Source organism: Saccostrea cucullata, unplaced genomic scaffold (genome assembly GCF_032062105.1).
Source record: "Saccostrea cucullata isolate Sc308-1 unplaced genomic scaffold, CSIRO_AGI_Scuc_v1 ctg177, whole genome shotgun sequence".
NCBI lineage: Eukaryota > Metazoa > Mollusca > Bivalvia > Ostreida > Ostreidae > Saccostrea > Saccostrea cuccullata.
The window spans coordinates 132,465-154,779 of record NW_026926295.1 but is presented as its reverse complement, the minus strand read 5'-3'; the positions used below and the strand labels follow the sequence as shown (position 1 = coordinate 154,779).

The window sequence follows — 22,315 nt, the reverse complement described above, 5'->3', positions numbered from 1 at the left end:
TATATCTCAGTTGATTCGATACGCAAGAACATGCTCTACGTATGAGGAATTTCTAACACGAGGTAAATTTTTGATAAACAAGTTGATGAAACAAAAATATCAGCAGTCTCCTTTAAAGTCATCATTTCGTAAGTTCTTTGGTCGAAACAATGACCTTGTCAGCAAATACAATTCATCATTGTCAAATGCTGACTGACGTATTTAATACTAATTGTTAGTCCATTACTTATACACTGGATTGACGACGGATTTTTCCATTATTTCCCAATCATGACAAGAAGCACATGGCGGATGTGACCGGTCGGCAGGGGATGCTCACTCCTCCATGGCACCTGATCCCACCTCTGATTTTTCAGAGGTCCGTGTTTGCTCTGCCTCTATTTTATATTCATTTTTGGACTTTGATATTGGAATACTGTTCGTTAACTCCATATCCTTCATTCTGAAATAAGTCCTGTTCTGATAAAAAAAAATTCATAACTGTTAATTCACGAAATGCAAGGACGCAACATATCGTATGTGATTAGATAAAGTAATCTTTTTTTCCAAATAAGATCAAGGAGTATATTTCTTCAGAGGTTAAGACATCGGATGACCGACGATGGAGAGGAAATAGAAATATGTCTTAAATCGCAGTTATGCAGTGGTAAAAATTATTTTCGCACTTTTTCTCAATTGTCCACTCGCACGGTTTTGTACGGCAATGAAAGCATTTAGACAGATTGTATGAAGCATGTTTAATATAATGGTAAATAAACATTTTTTGCAGTTGGAAAAATGATATTTTTTGTGATAACAAAAATTTGTTTAGTTTGTTTATATAAATAAAAACAACGAAATACTTTGTGGAAATTTTACTGTAAATACTCAAATACAAATAATTACAATAATTACTTTTAAACCTTATTATCTAAAAAATCAAAACAAATGAACAGATATCGATATGAAATAGTATACACAATAGCTCGTTAGACAGGATGACATTACGTCGAAAATAGCATCAATGTAGGAAAGAAAGAAAAAATTCAAATACAATTGCAGTTGCAGGCAGTGAGTCTAAATGTTTTTTTTAAGTTCCAGATTAAATTTGTAAAACTGCTAGATCTGTAATTAACAGAATGTAAGCTGTTCATATGAGTTCTGTAATCTGATGCCCTGGTTCAACAAATTAACAACTCCTCGACCTTCATGATAATTTTCCTAATTATCTTCGGAGCAGAAGCATCAACATCATCAATGTTAGTACATGTTTCAACACCAAAACGTAACGTACGGCTTTCTTTTCATTGTTTCATTCCGTGCCTCCGTGAGAACATTCTTTCAAAAACACGGAAATAAACACTTAAGACTTAAGTTATATTAGTTCAAATGCAAGTCGTCTAAAGAATAAAGTCATACCCTAAAGTTCTCTTTGTTTTCACTAAATAATTTTCCTTTATTGAAAATTTCCATGTATAAGGTGTCAGAGCACATCAGCACAACATTTATGTAAATTAGAAATCAATGACTGGCCCGTGAACAAAATGGCGCCCTCGATGAATACAGAAAAGAATTCTATACCATCCAGATATTTCTGAAATTGAACAAAATGCTAGTGATTATTGTAATGATGAAGTGGCAACTTTTTTGTTATTGGAACATTTAGATCCTTCTTTTCGATCCCGCAACATCAATTATTATACAAGCCCATTAATTTCTCTAGAAAAAAAAAGAAATTTTCAGCAATGCTTTCAAACATCTAGTTTTTTGCGACTAGCAACATAAGTTTTGCTTAAATCTATGTCGGAAAGAGAGAGTTAGAGCTTCCCTATTCTGTAAAATCAAGCTATTGCAACAAATATGTTCAAAATGATGATTTATTATGTTTTTTAAGTTATCACACCATACATTTCTCTTGAACTTGTGTTCACTTGGTATTTATGTTTACTGTCAATCAGATTGGGAGTCCTTATAATAATTTTTTTGTATTCATATCAATCAGAATGTTTTCAAATTTTTTTCGTGAAAAGAGGAAAACATTTGATGTGGCCTTCAACCCGACTTTAAAATATATCGACGATCGATGCATTGTCAGCAATTACAATATATCAGGAAGGATAAATTACAATATGAAACAAATGTGTCATCAATCTTTTCTATCTATAATAAATTGTAAATAATACGTTTTATTTTTCTAGAATTGTTGATGATTTTGTAAGAAAAAACCATTCTAATGTCAATACGATATATCCTAGTGAGCTTGAGATAAAAGATACCACAGAGTCTGACACATCTTTTTCATATTTGGGTAATTCAATTTAACTTTTACTTTTAAATTTAACATATCTTGCGCATGCTTAAAAGTTTTCGAATGGGACGTAAAACAACATACAATCAATTGATAAATCAAAGGATAATAGTACTGACCAATTCCTTACCATTCTGCCAAAGATATTATTACAATCTTGTAGGCCCTGAAAGGAAGTAAAGTAATGATTAAAACTAAAGTGATGCGATTCAAATCCATATTACAAACAATTAACTTAATTTTAGTTGTAACACGTCATTTAAATGAATAAAGATTTTATTATTTTTTTATAACAAAATTTGCCTACGTAACAATGAGTTAGTTAAAAAAAGTGTTACTCCACTTGACGTTAATTTTAAAATATGCTAAATGTAAAGCCATTTTTCGAACACTACATTATCTTATTGTCGACACTGAAATTTGATGATAAGAAATGCAGCTTATTTTAATCAATGTTAAACGATACAACAAAACTTTGGGCAGAATACTTTTTTTATAAGCCGCCTCAAGTTTTTTTGCATATTTCATCACATCTACATAATTGATGCAGTACGTTTACACTGTCGTAGTACAATGTGCTTTGATGTGTGCTGAGTTTTCAAACTAGAAAACTAATGAAACAAGAGGCCCACGGGCCTTTTAGGTCACTTGAGTATCATGTAACAACTTTCCAACAATTGAATTTGGTTAGTGTTTTAAACCAGAGGCCATGAAAATCACAATTTTGAAAGAGGTACCATAGCTTATTATAACGATACAGTTAGCCTGCTTATTCCGGTTACTTAATACTCAGAGGTAGATCACAGTAACAAAGAGAAAATGCATTTCAACTGTATAATCAGTTGGGCTCCCCATCCCATAGGAACTACTGACCCTGGGGTAACATATTTCAAAATTTTGGGAATTTTTATCATAAATTTTATTTTCATCATTAATGGTTGATTAATAGCAAAGAGCAAATTTCAAAGCGTTAATATATTTTCAGATCAGACTATGTAACCTCCTAATACCCCTGACCTAGGCTCCTGAAATTACCAATTTGGAAGATGTGCCTTTCTTCATCATAAATATTTACTTAAATCATTGGCATAATACCCAGGAGCATAGGAAAATATTTTCAAAGAATTTATGCATTTTCACTTCACATGAATAATTAATTGAGTCCCGCCCTAACACCAAATTCACAAATTTTGAACCCTTTTGTACAAAGTGCATTAAAGAATTTATGCAGATATATATAGATAGACCATATTAACACAATTTTGGAAGAGGCTTTATAAAAACATGTGTATTGCTTGTTCAATATAATCCTTGCAAATCTTAGGTATGATAAATAATTGAATTTTTTTTCAAAAAGCTGTTTGATAACTCTTGCATTAATATCGGCACTTTGAAAAAATGTGTATTGCCTGTTCAATATTCTTGCAAATCTTAGCTATGATAAATAATTGAACCTGTTTGATAACTCTTCGGTGATGAGGTCACTTCAGGATGTGAAATTGAGCGATTTTGTTTTTTCCATATTTTGAAAATTCTTTCACTCTTAAGGATGTACAACACACCTACCCCAAAAAATTCCTGTCGTTTAATTTTCGTTATTTTTTTATATTTAGTACATGACTATATCTACTGCATGTATGCACATTTTGGACAAAATCGTTAGAGTGGTTTTTGGACAGGAAATTCCAAAAGTTACCCCCATTTAGTTGTTTATAAGGAGAGAAAATTTTTAATCAATGAACTACTTAAACCTTGATTTCCTAAAAAGCCAGGTTAGATATAACTGTCAAATTTCAATGACTTCTTCCTTTAACCATTTAACACAAAACAGTCATCTTTTTGATATACATATCAACTAATCAATTTTTAAAGACCTTAAACTGAAAAACTATGAATTATCTAAGCCTTGTAACTTGTGTATTTTTCAAATTCAAAATTTTTTGTGAAAAAAAACCTGTCGTTTAATTTTGGTAAAAAACTTTCTTTAGGTAGCTGATAGTAAAAATATTCTTCATAATTTTTTGTATAATTTTCGTACTACATGTACCAGTTTTGATTTAATCGCGGAAAATCACCCCCTTCCCCTTTCTCAATAAATCACATTCCCGCGCGTCTTTCAGACGGGGGTCGATCACTTTGCTATGAATCTAAAAATGCACATTTTTTAAAAAAAATCAAATTGGAATATTGCTTTTGCTTCAAAAATATATTAACTTACTTATTTAAAAGTTCTTATATGTAAAGCGTATTTAAATGTAGACTTTAAGGCAATTTTTGAATACCCCTACCACCCCCACCCCTTCTTTTTTTGCGTTAGGTCAAGTTAGACTTTTAAAATTATTTCTCTATTTCTTTAAATAAATGAAAAGACTTTTAATTAAGCACTGTTACCATCATCCACTACTGGTTCGGTAAGGTGAGAAGAAGGTTTTCCTATCTCTTCCCTTTCAAACTTAGGCATTAGTGAATCTTCATCACCTGAATGTGGAGGAAGAGTTAATGCCAGGTTTTCTCCGACTGGTTGCAGATTTCCCCTGAAGCCTTCGACCGCAGGCAAACTTGCAATTGCAGGGATATCTCCTGAAATTTAAAGTAATTAAAATCACCGATATTTCTTGATTTTTCAAACATAAAGGTCCATTGATCTTAATGTAAATGAAAAAAAACTAATTAATTTTGGAAATAAAGTAAGTTGTTACTGTGATTTCAATGAAAACAAAAGGGCAAGATATAATTTTTACCTTCTGTTAAGTTCGCCCGCGTGGAGTAGTGGTTAGAATGTTTAATCTAAATTCGTGGAGTATGGAGTTCGAGTCCCATCGAGGACGTGGATTCAGGTTCATTAGATGAGACCGTATAAACAGAGGTTAAAGTACACAGGTAGATGTTGGCACAAAAATTTCAATCATTGCTCAAGGATTTTAAGTACCAAATACTGGCTCCAAAGCCATCAAACCTAGATGAACCTACTTTTGATATCAGTCTAACTTTTACCAAGGAATTAATAGTGAAAAATTGAAACTGGGATTAAAAGTGAGCTCATCTAAGTCTTATGTGGCCCCTGGTCTTAATTTGCAGTGACAAGTTGTGACGTTAGACATAATTTTGGGAGAAATTGTGTATCTTTTTGCGAACTGTATTAATACACTTTCATCATTTAATTTCATATTTCTCAGTTGTAGAAAGAAGCATTAGATATAATTATAAATTTTTAAGATGAAAATATGTATCTGTTATAAATAAAACAGTGTTAAGAATTTTCTTTGTATGAAAGGTCTTAAACATGAAACCTGATTAGTGCCCTAATTTTGGTGCTTAATTAGTGTCTAACCGTTGCCCTAAATGTACTAGGTGTATTGAACAGTAACAATGGTACTGCGGCCTTAACACTTGGAGCCTAATGCCCTAACATGTGCCCTAAACATGGAGCCTAATGCCTTAACAGGCGCCCCTAATCTTGGAGCTTAATCCAATAATGGGTACCCTAATCACGTTAGGTGCCAGACAGAGAGTATATGAGGAGACAGTAAACGGATATACATATACATGTATACATAGCTTGGATTTTATTTGGTAAAATTGCACTTGGATATTATTAATACACTCGTTGAAACAAACTCTGACGTTCTTCTTGTATTATAGGTCTATAAAGATCAAGAGTTCCGGAATTAAAACACAGGGTCCACAACATTTTGTGACGAGGGCAAAAACAAATCCTCTTAGAAAACGTTACAATATCATAAAGAAAAGGTCCATGTTCATAATAGCAAACAAAATTATAGCACCGACGAAGAAAAAATATTATCTTTTGCAGTACAGGCCTTTCAATTTATTTACTTTAAAATATATTTCATTCAGTGAAGTGGATTGAACAGCAGGCATAAATGCCTATGATCGTTCTCTCCATAGGTCAAGGTACAATTACAAGTACATATAAACATTTAAAAATGTATGAAGGGTAGAGTATCCATTGGTACATATTTAGAATGAATTCAGAGAGAGAGAGAGAGAGAGTAAAACAAAAGAATAGAAAAAAAATTAACAAATGAAAAAAAATATTAATGATATAAAATATAAACAAAAAAACAAACAAACAAAAAAACAACAAACAAAAACAACATATGTTTGAACAATTGTTGTTGACCCAGAGTAGCAAAAATTTCCTAACAAGTAGCTTGCCAAAAGTAATATTTGTTTCCCAAAGAATATCATTATAAACTAAAATTTCCATAAAACCTTTTAGAGTTTCTTATGAAAGTGTGTACATGACTTAAAAAATGAAAAATTACTGAGTATTATCGAGACTTAGTGAATCAACACCATATTATATGTTGAAATTGACATTAACAGTCTTATTAGGGTTAAATTCAACTATATAATCCATTGATTTCACAATTTTGGTAGAGTACTCAATGGTCATTACATGCCTTATTTTGTCAAGGTCAGCAGTAAGAGATATGGTTTTGGCCCCATGGGTTATCTATGTCAGCATCAACAATAACAAACAAGTTGACCTAAAAAACCAACAAAAACAACATCTGTTTGTACAATTGTTGTTGACCCAGAGTAGCAAAAATTTCCTAACAAGTAGCTTGCCAAACGTAATATTTTTTTCCCATGGAATATCATTATAAACTAAAATTTCCATGAAAACCTCTTAGAGTTTCTTATGAAAGTGTGTACATGACTAAAAAAAATGAAAAATTATTATCCAGACTTAGTGAATCAACACCACATTATATGTTGAAATTGACATTAACAGTCTTATCAGACTTAAATTCAACTAGCCATTGATGGGACCACTGCCTTATTTTTTCAAGGTCAGCAGTAAGAGATATGGATGGGTTATCTATGTCAGCATCAACAATAACAAACAAGGATGTGTCATCTGCAAACTCCAGCATTAATGTTAATACACTTTCCAACTCCAGAGGAGTATCCCTCTAACACTACCTTCTGAACTCTATCACAGAGATAATTCTCAATCTAACCTAAGATTTCACCTTTGAAACCATATTGTTGCAATTTATATAACAGACCTTTATGCCATACTTTATCAAAAGCTTTAGATATGTCACAGAAGACAAACCTAACATCTTTGCCTTGATCAAGATTTGAAATGATTGTGTTGTAAATTTCAACAAGCTGATTAACAGTGGAATCACCGGGCTATAGAAGCCTGATTGATTTTTCGAGAGACGATTGTTATCATTCATATAGTTGTAGAGATATTTAAATATATTTTTTTCGATGATTTTACAGATGCTACTAGTAAGTGATATTGGTCTATTATTTGCTATTCTTCTGGGCTCCCTTTATTTTTTAATACAGGTGTTATATCTGATTGCTTTTAGTTTGGCTCGAGGGTCGACAAAACGCATTTTGCCCGAGAACATAGTCAATAAATGTTTTGTTATACCTTTCTTTTTCTTCTTTTTTTTTTTTTTTTTTTTTTTTTTGAACATACATGATTTTTGTGTTCTTCCATTCTGTTACCTCGGGTGCGTCACTTTTGAACACCAACCAATGAAAATGATATTAAGTTCCGCCCATTCTGTGACGTAAGCGGTCCAACATCTCTTAGACCGGCCCAACATCTCACTTTCGTATAGATTTGTATAGGAACACATTTTTAAAGGTATAACAAAAAGTATTGTCTACTTATAATCGATTTATAAGCAATTCAACCTACTTTTTGCGAGAAACGCTGATTGTTACAAACGACTAAATATTAAGCAAAAAAGTTTCTACTACGATATCAATGTACCATTTCAAAGCCCATATGACGTTGTCTTGGAAGGGAATGGCAATAATCCTGCCACCATTCCGTCAAAAACTCCTTTACAACAAGCAGTCACCCCAGGTGCTTCTTTTTATGATAAATCAACTAATCGAGCTTATGAGGTGAAAGTATGTACATGCACACTGTATATAGTCGTTTACAATTTAAAGTCTTTTTAGGTCACCTGAGTAAACTCGGGTGACCTATTGCTATCCGTTTTCGTACGTCGTCGTTCGTCGTGCGTCGTGCGTTAACATTTGAACATTTTCGGCTTCTCCTCTGAAACCGCTGAACCCATTTCAGCCAATTTTGGCATATAGCATCTATGGTTAAAGGGGAACAAAAATTGTGAATTTCATGGTCCCTGTCCCCCTGGGGCCTGGGGGGTGGGGCCAAAACCACTAAAATTAGTGCAATCTTTAAAAATCTTCTTCTTTACTCCTGGACATCAAGCAATCAAACTGTTGACATGATTGTAACCAGCATTGAGTCCTCTACCAAAATTGTGAAATTCATGGCCCCAGGGTCAGGGGTTCTAGTGCTAGGGCGGGGCTACATTGATTATATAGTGAAAATGCATTAATTCTTTGAAAATCTTATTCTCTGCTCCTGAGTATCAAATAGCTAAATTAGTACATAGTTATAATGAGCAAGAGTGCTTCTTGTAAAATTGTGAATTTTATGGCCCCAGGGTCATGGGTTCTGGTGTTAGGGCGGGGCTCTATTGATTATATAGTGAAAAATGCATTAATTCTTTGAAATCTTCTTTTCTGCTCCTGAGTATTAAATAAACTAACTAAGTACATAATTATGATGAGCAAAAACGCCTCTACCAAAATTTTGAATGTTAGGTCCCCAGGGTCAGGTGTTCTAGTGTTTGGGCGTGGCTCTATTAATTATATAGTGAAAAATGCATTAGTTCTTTGAAAATATTTTTCTTTGCTTTTGGATATAAATTAAAATAACTAAGTACATAGTTATAATGAGTAAGAGTGCCTCTTTTAAAATTTTGAATTTTAGGCCCCCAAGGTCAGGGGTTCTTGTTTTAGGGTGGGGCTCTGTTGATTATACAATGAAAATGCATTAATTCATGGCCCCAGGTAAAGGGGTTCTGGTGTTAGGTCGGGGCTCTATAATGATTATAAAGTGAAAATACATGTACATTAATTCTTTGAAAATCTTCTTCTCTGCTCCTGGGTAATTAACACAGATGAACTTCCTATATAGTTATGATATGCAGGGTTTCTTCTTCCAGAAATATGAATTTCCAGGCCCCTTGGTCAGGGATACCTTAGAGGGGCTCTACTTAAATACTGAAAATGAATTGTTTGAAATCCCTCCTCGGTATTAATCAAACATTTTTAATACGCAAGTGTGCCTTTTCATAAATTGTGCAATCTTTGAACCAAGGGTCAGGGGTTCGTGTGTGGTAGAGGCACTTCTGATTATTGCTGAATATTACTGATTAGTTAATAATTGCTAAGTTTATAGTTATGATTAGCAATGGTGCCAGCCTCTTTCAAAATTGTGAATGCTGTAGCATCTGTCTTAAAACATGAACCAAATTCTATCATTTGAAAGTTGTTGCATGATTCTCAGGTGACCTATAAGGTCCATGGGCCTCTTGTGTTCATTAATTGCATAAAGGGAAAAACATGAATATAAGATTGATTGATTTTATGTTGTTTTCAATTTTATTGTCGTATGGAACGTTAAACTTCGTTCAATTCAATAACCAAACATTCATAAATTTTTCTTGAAATGCATTAAATAAAAAAATTAATTAAGCACTGCTACCGTTATCCACTACTGGCTTGGTCAGGAGAGAAGGCGGTTGTGCTATATCCTCACTTCCAAATTCAGGCAAAAGTGAATCAGGTAAAATCAGCCCAGTGGCAGGGAGACGTCCTGAAATTTAAGGGAACTCAAATCACTGGTATTACAGAATCTAGCAAGCAAAAGGGCCCATCGATCTTAATGTTGTTAAAGTTTCATAACGAAAAAAAAGAATTTTGGGAATGAACTTCCTCGTTAATATTTCAATAAAAACAAAAAGTTTTTTCAGATGGGTAATGTGACTGTCTAAGTTGTATTTTTGTTTATGGATTCGTTCGCATAACGGAGTACTTAGAACGTTTCTTCTAGGACCGTATAGTAGGGAGTCCAAGTCCTACCGCGAACGTGGATTCAAATCCATTGAATGAGACTGCTCAAACCATGATCGCAGTAGATGGTGGCACAAAAAGATCACTCACTGCTCCCTGTCGTAGGAGCCAAGCAAAAGTCTAAATTTGCAGTCTTCAACTGACATATAGTAATAAATTATTACAACGAAAGACCAAAAACACTTCCGATCGACTTTGTGCATTTTTTGAATTGCGGAATCTTTATTGATTTTATTTAATAAAATAAAAACTTTTTTCCTTTTAATATTCATTTCATTTGTATCCTCTGTCATTTTTTGTAACATTTATAACTGGACGATTTTTCAGTTTTCTTTAAGGAATAATTGTCTAATTTTTTGGTTTCATGATGTAATCAAACGATTGGTTTTTGATTGATTATCATCATGATATCAGAAAATTTGACAATTATTCCTTATATTTACATTCTCTTGATTCTGCTAATTCACATGCTACAGGTCTCAATTTTGTCTCGCCCCGCACGTGATTTTTTTAACCACGCCTACCGATGAACCAATACATTTATGTAGAAATAAAGTATTTTGCACTTTGTAATTTTATCTCGGACAAAGACATTGGATATGTAAATATCAAACTTTATTTTTGTATTGAAGAAGAGATATGGTTTATAGAAGCTCCAAATCTTTTTTGTACATTCATTGAGGCTTTAAATCATGATTTGACACCATCAAACATGAATATAAACATGTATATGTGACCTATTGTTTCAATTCAATTTGCATGGATTTCAAATCCAAGAGGTATGATTCGGTTGTACAATAAATTTCTTATTTTTACTACTAATTGATTTAATTGCACATATGAAATAAAGAAGTTAAGACGTCTGACGTGTACATACTTTCTTATAAAATCGCTATCAGGGTATGATAATTTTTTTAAAAGCATATAAAAAAATCTTTTGTACACATTTAAGGAATAAGCAATCAAATCTGGCAATGTTTATTTGTTTCACTATATACATTTAACACTTCTTCAACCCGGAGGATACCCCCCCCCCCCCGATCTGCGCATGTTCTTCTTTACCTTTTAGTGGGGGACACACATTCTCTGAATTTGTTTTTATACAAACAAAATAAATGAAGAAGTCATTGTTTCGACTTTGTTTCTGTTAATGATGGTAATGCTGAATGAACATTGTGAAAATATGGGATGGAAAAAAATCAATGTCTTTGATATTGAATATTTCATCTTTTTACATTTGCAATTATTAAAACATGTCTGTGACGTCATCTTTTGTTAAACCCGGTACAATGAATTTCTTATTGTTCTGCACACCGTCCAATAAGTTATCTGTAGGTGTCCAATAAGTTGAAACTTATTGGACAGTCACAGGTAAACTGCAAAAATGAATCAAAGAAACAAGGCTTTTAAATAAATTTGATTTTAATTCTGTAAAATTAACACCGAAAATCACAAGAGAATGTTATTTACGAGCTTTAGTAATTAAACTTCACATTAATTGTAACACTCGCATCCTTCTGAACATTCACAGAAATTGTTGGACACGGACACTGACATGACATTTTTGAAGAATCCACATCTTTGGCTTTCTTGGTAGGTGAGCTCGATGTTCCTGGTTTTCTCCCTTGTACGATATCACTTACACGTCTTTCTTGACCCTCAGAGGTTCGCTTGTAATTTCGTACCGAAAGTGATTTGTGGCCCGTTTTCTCAGTTATCAGCTGTTCGTCTACGCCTGCTGAATAAAGACGTGTCGCAGCTGTCGCGCGCAGAGAATGGTTGGAGAAAAAGCCTTGAAATTCTACAATCCTACACAACTTGGCAACGGTTTGTTGAAGTGGATGGATACCGACAGGGGCGTCGTCATATCATTTGTCTGTTGTGAAAAATTTAGACGGAGGCAAATAAAAGGCGGATGACTTCCCGTCCTTGGATCTGTAAAAAAAAAAATCTTGAATTCATTATAAAGTATACATTGCGGATACAAATTGAAGTTCATGATTTTTGCTTCATTCTAGTTGTACAGAATAATGTAGTAAAAACGTTGAAATTTACCTGAGGTTAATACACTTTTCGTACAGGGATACAATGCATCTCTCTGGACATTCCAGATTTCCATATGCGTTCACTATTTTTGGGGCCGTTTTGCGACTATTTAGCCCTCCAGTTGGATATTTGGATATGTCCTCTCTGTACTGCAGATATCGTCTTTCGTAACAGCAGACGTTTTCAAAAACAGTTGTAAGTTTTCTCCAACACGCAAATTACGATGTTCTTGTCCAGCTCTCAATGCAAAATTAAGTCCAATCAAATAAACCATTGTATCAAGAAGTTGCTGTGGACTTTGAGAACCAAGAATTTCCTTCTCCCACATCATATTTTCTTGCTCCTCGGTGATAACTAATTGGACAGTGCCAGATAAGGGTATTGAAGTGTATGAATCATCCACGCAGAACGAGACTTTACCTGTGGCTGTCCAATAAGTTAACAATGGGAGTGTTCGACAGTGGTGAAATGTTTTAAGGTAGTTATAAGCCTCAAACTGACCATTATGTCAGATATTGGACTATCCTCGGCGCTAACGCGCCTCGGGTCGTCTAATATCTGACATAATGGACTATTTTCGGCTTATAACCATTACATAAACTAGGTTTATCGACTATAAACTATAGTTTACAAACCGTGAACTATAGTTTACAATTCGTGAATTATAGTTTCCATTTGTAAAACTATATTTAACGATTGTTAACTACGGTTTACGTATGCTAATCTAAGTTTCTCTGTCTCGAATAAAACGTCAACAATAGATTTTGTTGATAAACATAGATTCAGGTCTGTAAACTTTAATTTACAATCGTGAACTATAGTTAAGAGTTGTTAATCATAGTTTCACAAATCGTGAAACTATACTTATCAGATCGTTAACTATAGGTAAGAGTTGTAAACCATAGTTTACAATTCGTGAAACTGTACTTATCAGATAATCTATGTTTTGCAATCGCAAATGATTGTTTTCAATGTTAAGTATAATTTACGATTCTGAAACATAGATTATCGTGTTAACTATGGTTTAATTACAGATGTAAAATATAGATTAACGTTGTTAACTATAGTTTACAGTCCGTTAACTATAGTTTAAACCGATAAATCTAGTTTATCGACTGTAAAACTATGTTTAGCTCATTTTTGTGAATTTGGCGTGCCATAAATAATTTATTTTCACTACATAATCTATATAGCACCGCCCTAGCACCAGAACCCTGACCCTGGGGCATGACATTCACAATTTTGGAAGAGGTAGGCTTATTCAACTAAACTATGTACTTGGTTAGTTTATTCAATACCCAGGAGCATAGAAGAAGATTTTCAAAGAAATGATTCGTTTTCACGATAAAATCTATATACCCTCGCCCAAGTACTAAAACCCCTAACCCTGGGGCCATGAAATTTACAATTTTGGAAGAGAAAATCTTATTCAACTTAACTAATTACTTGGTTAGTTTATTTAATGCCCAGGAGCAGAAAAGGAGAATTTCAAAGAAATAATGCATTCTCACGAAATAATCTATTTTGCCCCGCCCTAGCACTATAACCCCTGACCTTTGGCCATGAATTTCACAGTTCTGGTAAAAGATTCAATGCTTAATAAATCATACCAACAGTTTGACTGCTTGATGTTCAGGAGTAAAGAAGATTTTTAAAGATTGCCCTAATTTTAGTGGTTTTGGCCCCACTCCCTAGGCTCCAAGGGGGGCAGGGACCATGAAATTCACATTTTTTGTTCCCCTTTACCCATAGATGCAAAACTTGTTTGAAATTGGTTTAGCAGTTTAATAGAAGAAGCTGAAAATGTTCAAATGTTAATGCACGACGCATGACGACGGAGGAAAGAGGATAGCAATAGGTCAACTGAGTTTACTCAGGTTACCTCAAAAGGGACTTTATATTATGCACTGTTACCGTCATTTTCCACTCCAAATGTTGAGGGTTCTGGAACTCCAATTGTTAAGGGTAGTGGGATTTCATCATTGGAGTGTGGAGCTGACAGGTCCCCTCCATCTGGATGAAGATTTCCCCCGAGGCCTCCCGAAAGATCAGGTACACTGATATCACCTAAAATCAAAGGGAACTTAAAAACTTAAAACCAATTCTATTGAAGAATATAGCTAACATGAGCCTTATTGTGTTACTGGGTATATTTTGTTTAAAAGAACCAATGTTGGGAATGACTGTCTCGTTACTATTCCAATGAAAGCTTTAACCGTTTGATGTGGCTGGAGATAAAGTGATTTTTACATACTTATAGATTAGCTCACGTGGCACAAAACTAAGATCGTTTGCTCTAGAGGAGTAAGGAATATATCCTTTTGTTGCGGGTTCGAATCTCATTGATGATTTGTGGAATAGTCCTTCGAAGTATGCAGTATGTGATTGTACGATATAGAGCCCTATATAGGTTGTGTCTCGAACATAAATTTAAATTTGCAGTCCTTCACCGACAAGTAGTGGAGTCTCATAATGAGTGAAAATCCTTGTTATGTGCGTTTAACAAACAAAAAGATATAGAACCAACCACATTTATGTAAATATTTATCTTTTGTGGATTGTATATTATATAAGTATATGGTCTTTGCTTCGCTTGGAAATATATGTGCATTTCTTTATCTTTTGAATTTCATTTTCTCTGTAATGTCTCTGTAATTTTACCTATTTACTTACTTTAGATTATTTGGAAAGAAAGGTGCAGCATAACACTAGTATTCAAACAATATGATAGTGATGATAACGCCAAAGGTGTCTTTAGGCTATGGAATATCATATCTAAAAAAATAAGTTGTATCTGATGGTGAATTTGTTGACCTCAGCCACATTAAAAAGTCTTACTGAGGTAACTCGGGACGTCCTCCATCATCATTGAGGAATCGCAGGGTCCAGATCGTAAGTCCGTGTAATCGACTGATACTGTTACATTATCCGGGCTTCTGTCGTCAACATATAGATATAACTGTAAAACACATTATCTCTGATTTTAAAAAAAACTTGAATAGATTTATTGTTTAGGTTTGATTGAAAAAAGATAACAGCGATGAAACTGTAATATTTTTTATCAGTTCAATGAACTAGAAGTAAAGGATACCTGACAGGGTTTGCCATACAAGCTTCATATTTGAATGTTTTACTGCCTAGAGTAAGTTTTGGCCAACTAATAACTAAACTATATGAGAAATGGGATAACGTCAGCTTTTCTCATTTTATCACATCATTTACTGCTATAATGTAATATTCTCTTGTTTATGTATTTATCTCTAAACTGTTTCGCTTCGTAAGGTCACGCTCTTAATAAAAAGATAATTAACAACGGGGCGAGCTCCTCCTGATGAATAAGTTTAGGTAACAAGGGCCTAAATAATCCGTACATAAGTCAAAAGTTCCTTAATGCCCCTCCCGTTGATGCTCCTCCCCTTGAAAACTGTTCCTTTTAGATATCGACCCGATTTCTAAGGTTCAGGTTGAAACTTTGACAAACTTTTATACAAAATTTCTATAAAAATAATAATAAAAATAATTTTTTAAAAAATGCCCCTGAAATTTGTACACCGGCCACTTTTTAACAACATAAACAAAGAAGTGTACAAAAACCATTTAAACTTTAGCATTGCACGCGTGCACATGAACAAAACAAATATAAACATATAGATAACATTAGCGCAGTATATCTGCCCCTTTTACACTATTTCAAGGAAATATAACTGTGGATGGGCAGAGGAGTGATAATGATCGACAAGAGACGTAATAAATACCGACTAAAGGTTTGAAAGCGTGATGAGGTGCAACTAATGTCTTTCTCTTTGTATAATGGTGTGATTAAGGTGTTTATACAATTTTTGATATCAAAAGCCAATACATTAAGGATCATACTTGTAATAAGCATAAGCGGTCTGGAAGAGTTTTCTGTGGTCGAAGAATGACCCTACTTGTCGTAGAATACTGAAACAGGGCCATTTTTCTAAGACGATTGTTAAACAATTTGTCTTTGCTGGTAAATGTAAAAAGTAACGGTGTCTTAAATTGATCACAAACAGAATTTTATCAAAAACGGTTTTTAGAAAGTTGCTAAGGTGAATATGATAGGTAATGACAAAATATCTGCGATGCGCTGTTTGCTTTAAAGAAGGTTGTATTGATTGTGTATAAAGAGTTAGTGAAATTTTTGAAAACTACTATCATGCGAATTCATCACAAATACATTTTATCTCTTATGAAAAAAAAATCACTTTATTAGTATACAAAATTCTCAGTAAACTGAACCCTTAATCTGGACATTTCGTTCAGTAGCAGCCAACCGGTTAGGAAAAGTTTACTGTATAACGCACTTGTTCATAAATTCAACATACGTTCCACATTCTACGTAGTCTGATTTGTATCATAGTTTGGTAAGTTATACTACGGATTACTCTTTCACCTCCCACTTCTAATGTGTCGAAGGTCCATGATTGCTCCGCTCCTATTATGTATTGTTGAATGGACGTTTGAGCTTGAATACTGTTCGTTATCTCAATATATTTCTTTTCACCTGATTGTTACATAGTTACATAGTGCGACTTTTCGTATTAAGGCAATTCTCACTCTTCTTATGAACCTTTGACGTTTCATTGTTCCTTTTTGTCCTGTTCACTATTCCATTTGTTTATTGCATTTAAAGTCATCATTTCGTAAATTCTACGGTAGATACAATGACCTTGTCAGCAAATACAATTTATCATATAGACAAATGCTGATTGACGTTTTTCATACTAATTGTTAGTCCATTATTTACGAACTGAATTGACCACGGATTTTCCCGTTATTTCCCGATCATGACAAAGAGCACACGGCAGGTGATCGGTCAGCAGGGGATGCTCACTCCACCATGGCACCTGATCCCACCTCTGATGTTTTGGAGGCCCGTGTTTGCTCTGCTCCTATTTTGTATTGTTTTATGGACTTTGATATTGAATACTGTTCGTTATCTCCATATCCTTCATTTATCTTTTATAATACCTTTTACTTTCAAGGATTATTGTGAATACTTAATAAAAATTATCTTCAAATGTTTTCTCCAGTTCATTAATTAATTCTACATACTTTGTTATTGAAAACTGTCTCTTTGTGTTAAGTCTTTATACTTATGATAAGGTCTTAAATGCTGAATATGTCAATGGTTGTAATTGATCACTAAAATAACTATATAACTGGAATCAACAAAAGAGCAGGGGTAGCAATTACCAAAAAAAAAAGGCAAATTGACCAGCCATAAACTCGCTTGACATTTCTCGTTAGATTTTGTTATGTCTACTTATGTATTCTCGTCCAAGTTTGTTATGTCTGTTCGCTTGTAAATTCTCGTTAAGTTTTCTTTGTCTACTCACTTGAAACCCGTCGTTGAGATTTGTTATGTTCACTCTCTCTAGATGCCATAAACCGCTGGAGTCCGAGTTATTCCTCAGCAAACTGAGTACCAAATCATCATCCATGTAAAGCTGCAAGTCTGCCTCACCGAGAATTTGGTATTGCACAAGGAAGCAATAGGAATTCTCAGTGTTATTAACGATTGGCGATAACAAAAATGCATCCCCATTTATTTCATTAAATTGCGAATACCTCAGATATCCTCCTGTAACCAAAGGAATATGCTAATTAATTAACAGTGCTAATTAATTAACAGTCTATAGGGAAAGTTTGGTGATCATCTTTACAGATCTATTCGCAGAACTGTGTGAATTACTCTTTCGAAAGAATTACCCTTCGGTACTGTTGAATTTGGACCGCCATGGGCGTGCATCCACCTCTTTGCATCTTGCCACATACAGATATTGCTATCAAATCCGCAGGCAAGCTGAGTATAATCTGCAGAATGATCGAATTCATAGAAATTTTTGTATTACTGTTAAATAAAGGTTATCATTTTTATTTTTGTGAGTGTGTGTGTGTGTGTTTGTGTATTTTTGATTTTAGTCAATAAAAATTAATTTAAAAAAAAATCTGTCTGATAAAAAAATTATTTTTAATTGTTTTTCTATTCCCAATTATCAAATACATCTTTCCACTCCAGCATTTTTTGATATTTGAAGTATTTATTTTTTTATCTTAAAAAAATTACTTCCTTCCATAGATTTCAATGCAATCTTTAATAATTTATTTCTGCTTAGGTAATAAAATTTTTGTTTCTCTTGGTAAATCCCTTTCTACTCTGATATGCTTTAAAATAATATCAGGATATTTTACAAACAATTGATATTTAAGGTTAGAAATTTTGGTCCTTATATGGGTCTTTTTTAATTTTATTTTTGTAAAAAACATTTCCATAACTTCATAAACAAAAAACAAAATGTTTGTCTAAAAACTAAGTTGAAGAATTACTTTTTTTAAAAAAATCTACCGCAAACGAAATAATAGAATATAACTTACCAACTGTTTTAAAAGCTGAAAAAGTAATTTGAAATTGTAACTTTATAGCTAATATGATTAATCAATACATAAAAATTAGATAGCAAGATAACAAATAATAGTCAAGTTCAAAGGTCATTAGAAACAATACGAAAAGGGAGCAGAGCAAAGGCATCTGCTTTACATGTGCCATGGAAGAGTAAGCAGCCCCTGCCGACCGGTCAAAGCAACCCTCTCTTCCTGTGATTTATTTTTTTATCGCCATCCTTTTTCATTAAATAATAATCTGCTATCACCTGCTCAAGTGCTATTTGTCTCCTAACTCATTCGATACATAGCATACCCTAAGAATCTAAATCAAGTTTAAATTATTATCACAAGAATTTCAACAACCTTGTTTAAAGTCAACATTTTGTGACGTTAATCGTTGTTATCATCACCTTATTAGCAAATGAAACCTTAAATTGGAAATGCATTTTAGCTGAAGTTAACCAGAAGGATATGGAGAAAACAAACAGTATTCAATATCAAAGTAAATGAAAAATACAAAATAGGAACAGAGCAAACACGGACCTCCAAAACATCAGAGGGATTTTACTTGAAAAAGACTTTAATGGTATTCTAACAACCAAGCTCTATGATAAACGTGATGACTATAAATTTTCTATCGTCCGCTGCCCTTACTAATGCAGCAATATACCTTCATCACCTGCATACGACGTTAATACATCTCAGTTGATTCGATACGCAAGAGCATGTTCTACGTTTGAACAATTTCTAAAACGAGGTAAATTATTGACAAACACGTTGATGAATCAAGAAACAACAATATTAGCAGTCTCGTTTAAAGTCATTATTTCGTAAGTTCTTTCGTCGATACAATGACTTTGTCAGCAAATAGTCAAATGCTGACTGACGTTTTTCCGTTATTTATCGATTATGACAAGGAGCACACAGCGGATGTGACTGATCGGCAGGGGATGCTCATTACTCCATGGTAACTGATCCCACTTTTGATGTTTCAGAGGTCCTTGTGTGCTCTGCTCCTATTTTGTATTGTTTTATGGACTTCGATATTAAATAGTGTTTTTTTATCTCCATACCCTTCATAAACAAAATACATGGTCATTGTTTTGAAATATGAGCAATATATATGTGCTCGGCCTCCCCTCTATCACGTTTCCTTACCCTTGCCCAAATATCGCTTATATTTCAAGACAGTTATCTTGTGTTTTATATATTTTTAGTCTTAACCCATGTTTAACGAGGCCGAGTCTGATTCGAGTCTGCATGACTTTCCCATTGTGATTTTAATGTAAAGTTATAACACATTTTGTCAAGTCTACTGGTCTGAACATGAGATTTTAAGACAATAATTAGGAAAAACGCTGAAATGGCTCTAACGAAGTCACTGTTTTCCGATTTTGTAAGCAATGCATCACACATGACTCGCTCATGACTCGCTTATGTGTTTGTAGACGTCCGTGGATATCATACTAGAAACTGATGACAGAACATCAAAAGAAACATATTAGTATTTTTTTTACCAAGAAAATTATCTGCGTCGATAATTCATCTGCAACGATATGTATTAATACCGCAATATGGCAATTTTAGAGGTATTTGGCATCGAAAAAATAAACTTTGTAATTGAGACTAAGGCCAAACTGGGAGGTCAACGTTTTTTTGTTTTTGTGTTTTAAAAATCACAATTTAGTGACTTTTAACAAAAACCTTCATTAACTTAACTGAACAAGAAATCTCTTAAGGCAGAAATAAAACAAATAATTTGGCGCTTTTACAAAAATCCCCATAGGGTCCATTAGTAAAAATTGACAACTTTAGAGATCCCTAAAATATCGGGATGGTAAACATTCGACTTTTTAATCAGAAAACAATAAATATAACAGTGAAAATTAATTCACAAAAAATTCTAAAAAAACAAAAAAAACTCAAAATCCCTAGTGGATAAATAATAAGACTTCTTCTCGTTAAAAGAATAAAGTATTATTTGAAAAAAAATCAATATAAAATTATTCATGCAAATTTTGGAAATATGTTTCTTGCAAAAGCAGTTTATAAATGTTTAAGATATATGATCTGAAATTGATAAAATGATGCATTATATAATTCATTTTCTTTCGAAATAATAGATAAAACTCATTTCGCTATTCTTTAAAATAATGATCTCAAAATGTTTTTAAATACATTTTACCATTTATAAAACTAATTTGAATAAGAACAATATACATCAAAGTTGCAGAATTATGTTTTTCCAATGTGAAGAATTAAATTCTTACCTATAGGTGGGGGGATAATACCTGAAATGACATCAATTTAAATTTGTAAAAAGAAATGATTTTTCTTTCAAGTTAAATAAAATAATTTCAATGTGGCATCATAAGCCGGAAAGGTTAATCAAGTTAAATTACTCCTGAAATGCAACTTATTATATAAACAAATTAATTATTAAATTATTAATAAATAGATTAAAATCTGATTTCCTTACCAATTGTCTGTATAATACTTCCGTCATTTTGGTCTGCATTAAGTAAAAGAATGATTGGTTATTTATCACTGTTCATAAATTAGAAATACACACACTTGTTTCAAGGCCATCTTTAACAGGTCTGGACGATTTCCAAATATGGAAGTCAAGAACGATAACTGAAAGTTGCTATAAATATACATCAAGCATACGTAATTAGTTTTTGTCCAATCAGACATCATTTTTACACACTCCTAAACATATTTAAGGAACAAAAAGAAAACACGTGCATTTTTCCTCATAAAGATTTTTTTAAACAAAAAATCTTTAGAGATGAAAACTTTTGATGAATGAGGTATTCCCCACATATTTACCGTGAACAACCTTGATATTTTTATCTTGGTAAAGAAAAAAAAATAATGCATGATACAATGTAATCATTTACGGAGGAATAAATCACACTAGCAAGTTCTTATCAAGTTCAAGTATAATATTTATTAAAATATACTTTAACTTGGTAAATATAAATTTGCTTAGCCATCCGATTTTCATCGATGTTGCTTATGTGTATAGATCCACCTTATACACAAGTGTTTATCGTATGGACTACTTATAGTTTTAAAATATCACGGATTTCATGAGCATCAAATACTATGCAGAGCTATGCAGACTTTAAATGGGCAAAAGGAAAGGCGTAAAACGTGGAGGAAAGAGAATAACTATAATTATACATGAATGCGTTTTATTCCGTTATCTTACCTCGCATACCAGAAACCGCAAGGACGGTTTTGTTATATTCTCTCAAAAAATACTTAAGACTGTTTTCCATTCCATAAGATTTTTATCTCAGGCTCTAAAAACTGAAAATTTTCCGTATTTATATCAAAAGTTTTGCGTAAGTCAAACTCTTGGGGTTGCTACCTCCTAGTGACGTTTTCTACTCTTTCAAATTCTGTTGTTCACGGTAGAATTGTCATAAATATTATATTATTCCTAATGTGTGTTTACAAAAAAATTGTTCCAAAAAGTCTTTTTAGCAAATAACTATAAAACCACGTATCTTATTTATTTTTTTCATGGGTTTGTATAAATGCTGTTATCTGATTGGTCAGAAGGACTAACACCTTGTTTATTCTGTGTATTTATAGCAATTCAGGGTTATCGCT

At 33.1% G+C, this 22,315-nt stretch overlaps 1 protein-coding gene across 1 annotated transcript; it reads right to left on the bottom strand.

Moving 5' to 3' along the window:
* Nucleotides 1-2,331: 2,331 nt before the first annotated feature.
* On the bottom strand, nucleotides 2,332-21,978 carry LOC134271298 (uncharacterized). Its single transcript, XM_062753522.1, has 8 exons — nucleotides 21,909-21,978; nucleotides 18,017-18,121; nucleotides 17,644-17,888; nucleotides 15,119-15,239; nucleotides 14,195-14,347; nucleotides 9,861-9,977; nucleotides 4,766-4,867; nucleotides 2,332-2,453 (listed from the first exon to the last, which is right to left on the bottom strand). Exons 1-8 carry the CDS (start codon nucleotides 21,976-21,978, stop codon nucleotides 2,437-2,439), a joined length of 930 nt encoding a protein of 309 aa, XP_062609506.1. The 3' UTR covers nucleotides 2,332-2,436.
* Nucleotides 21,979-22,315: the final 337 nt, after the last annotated feature.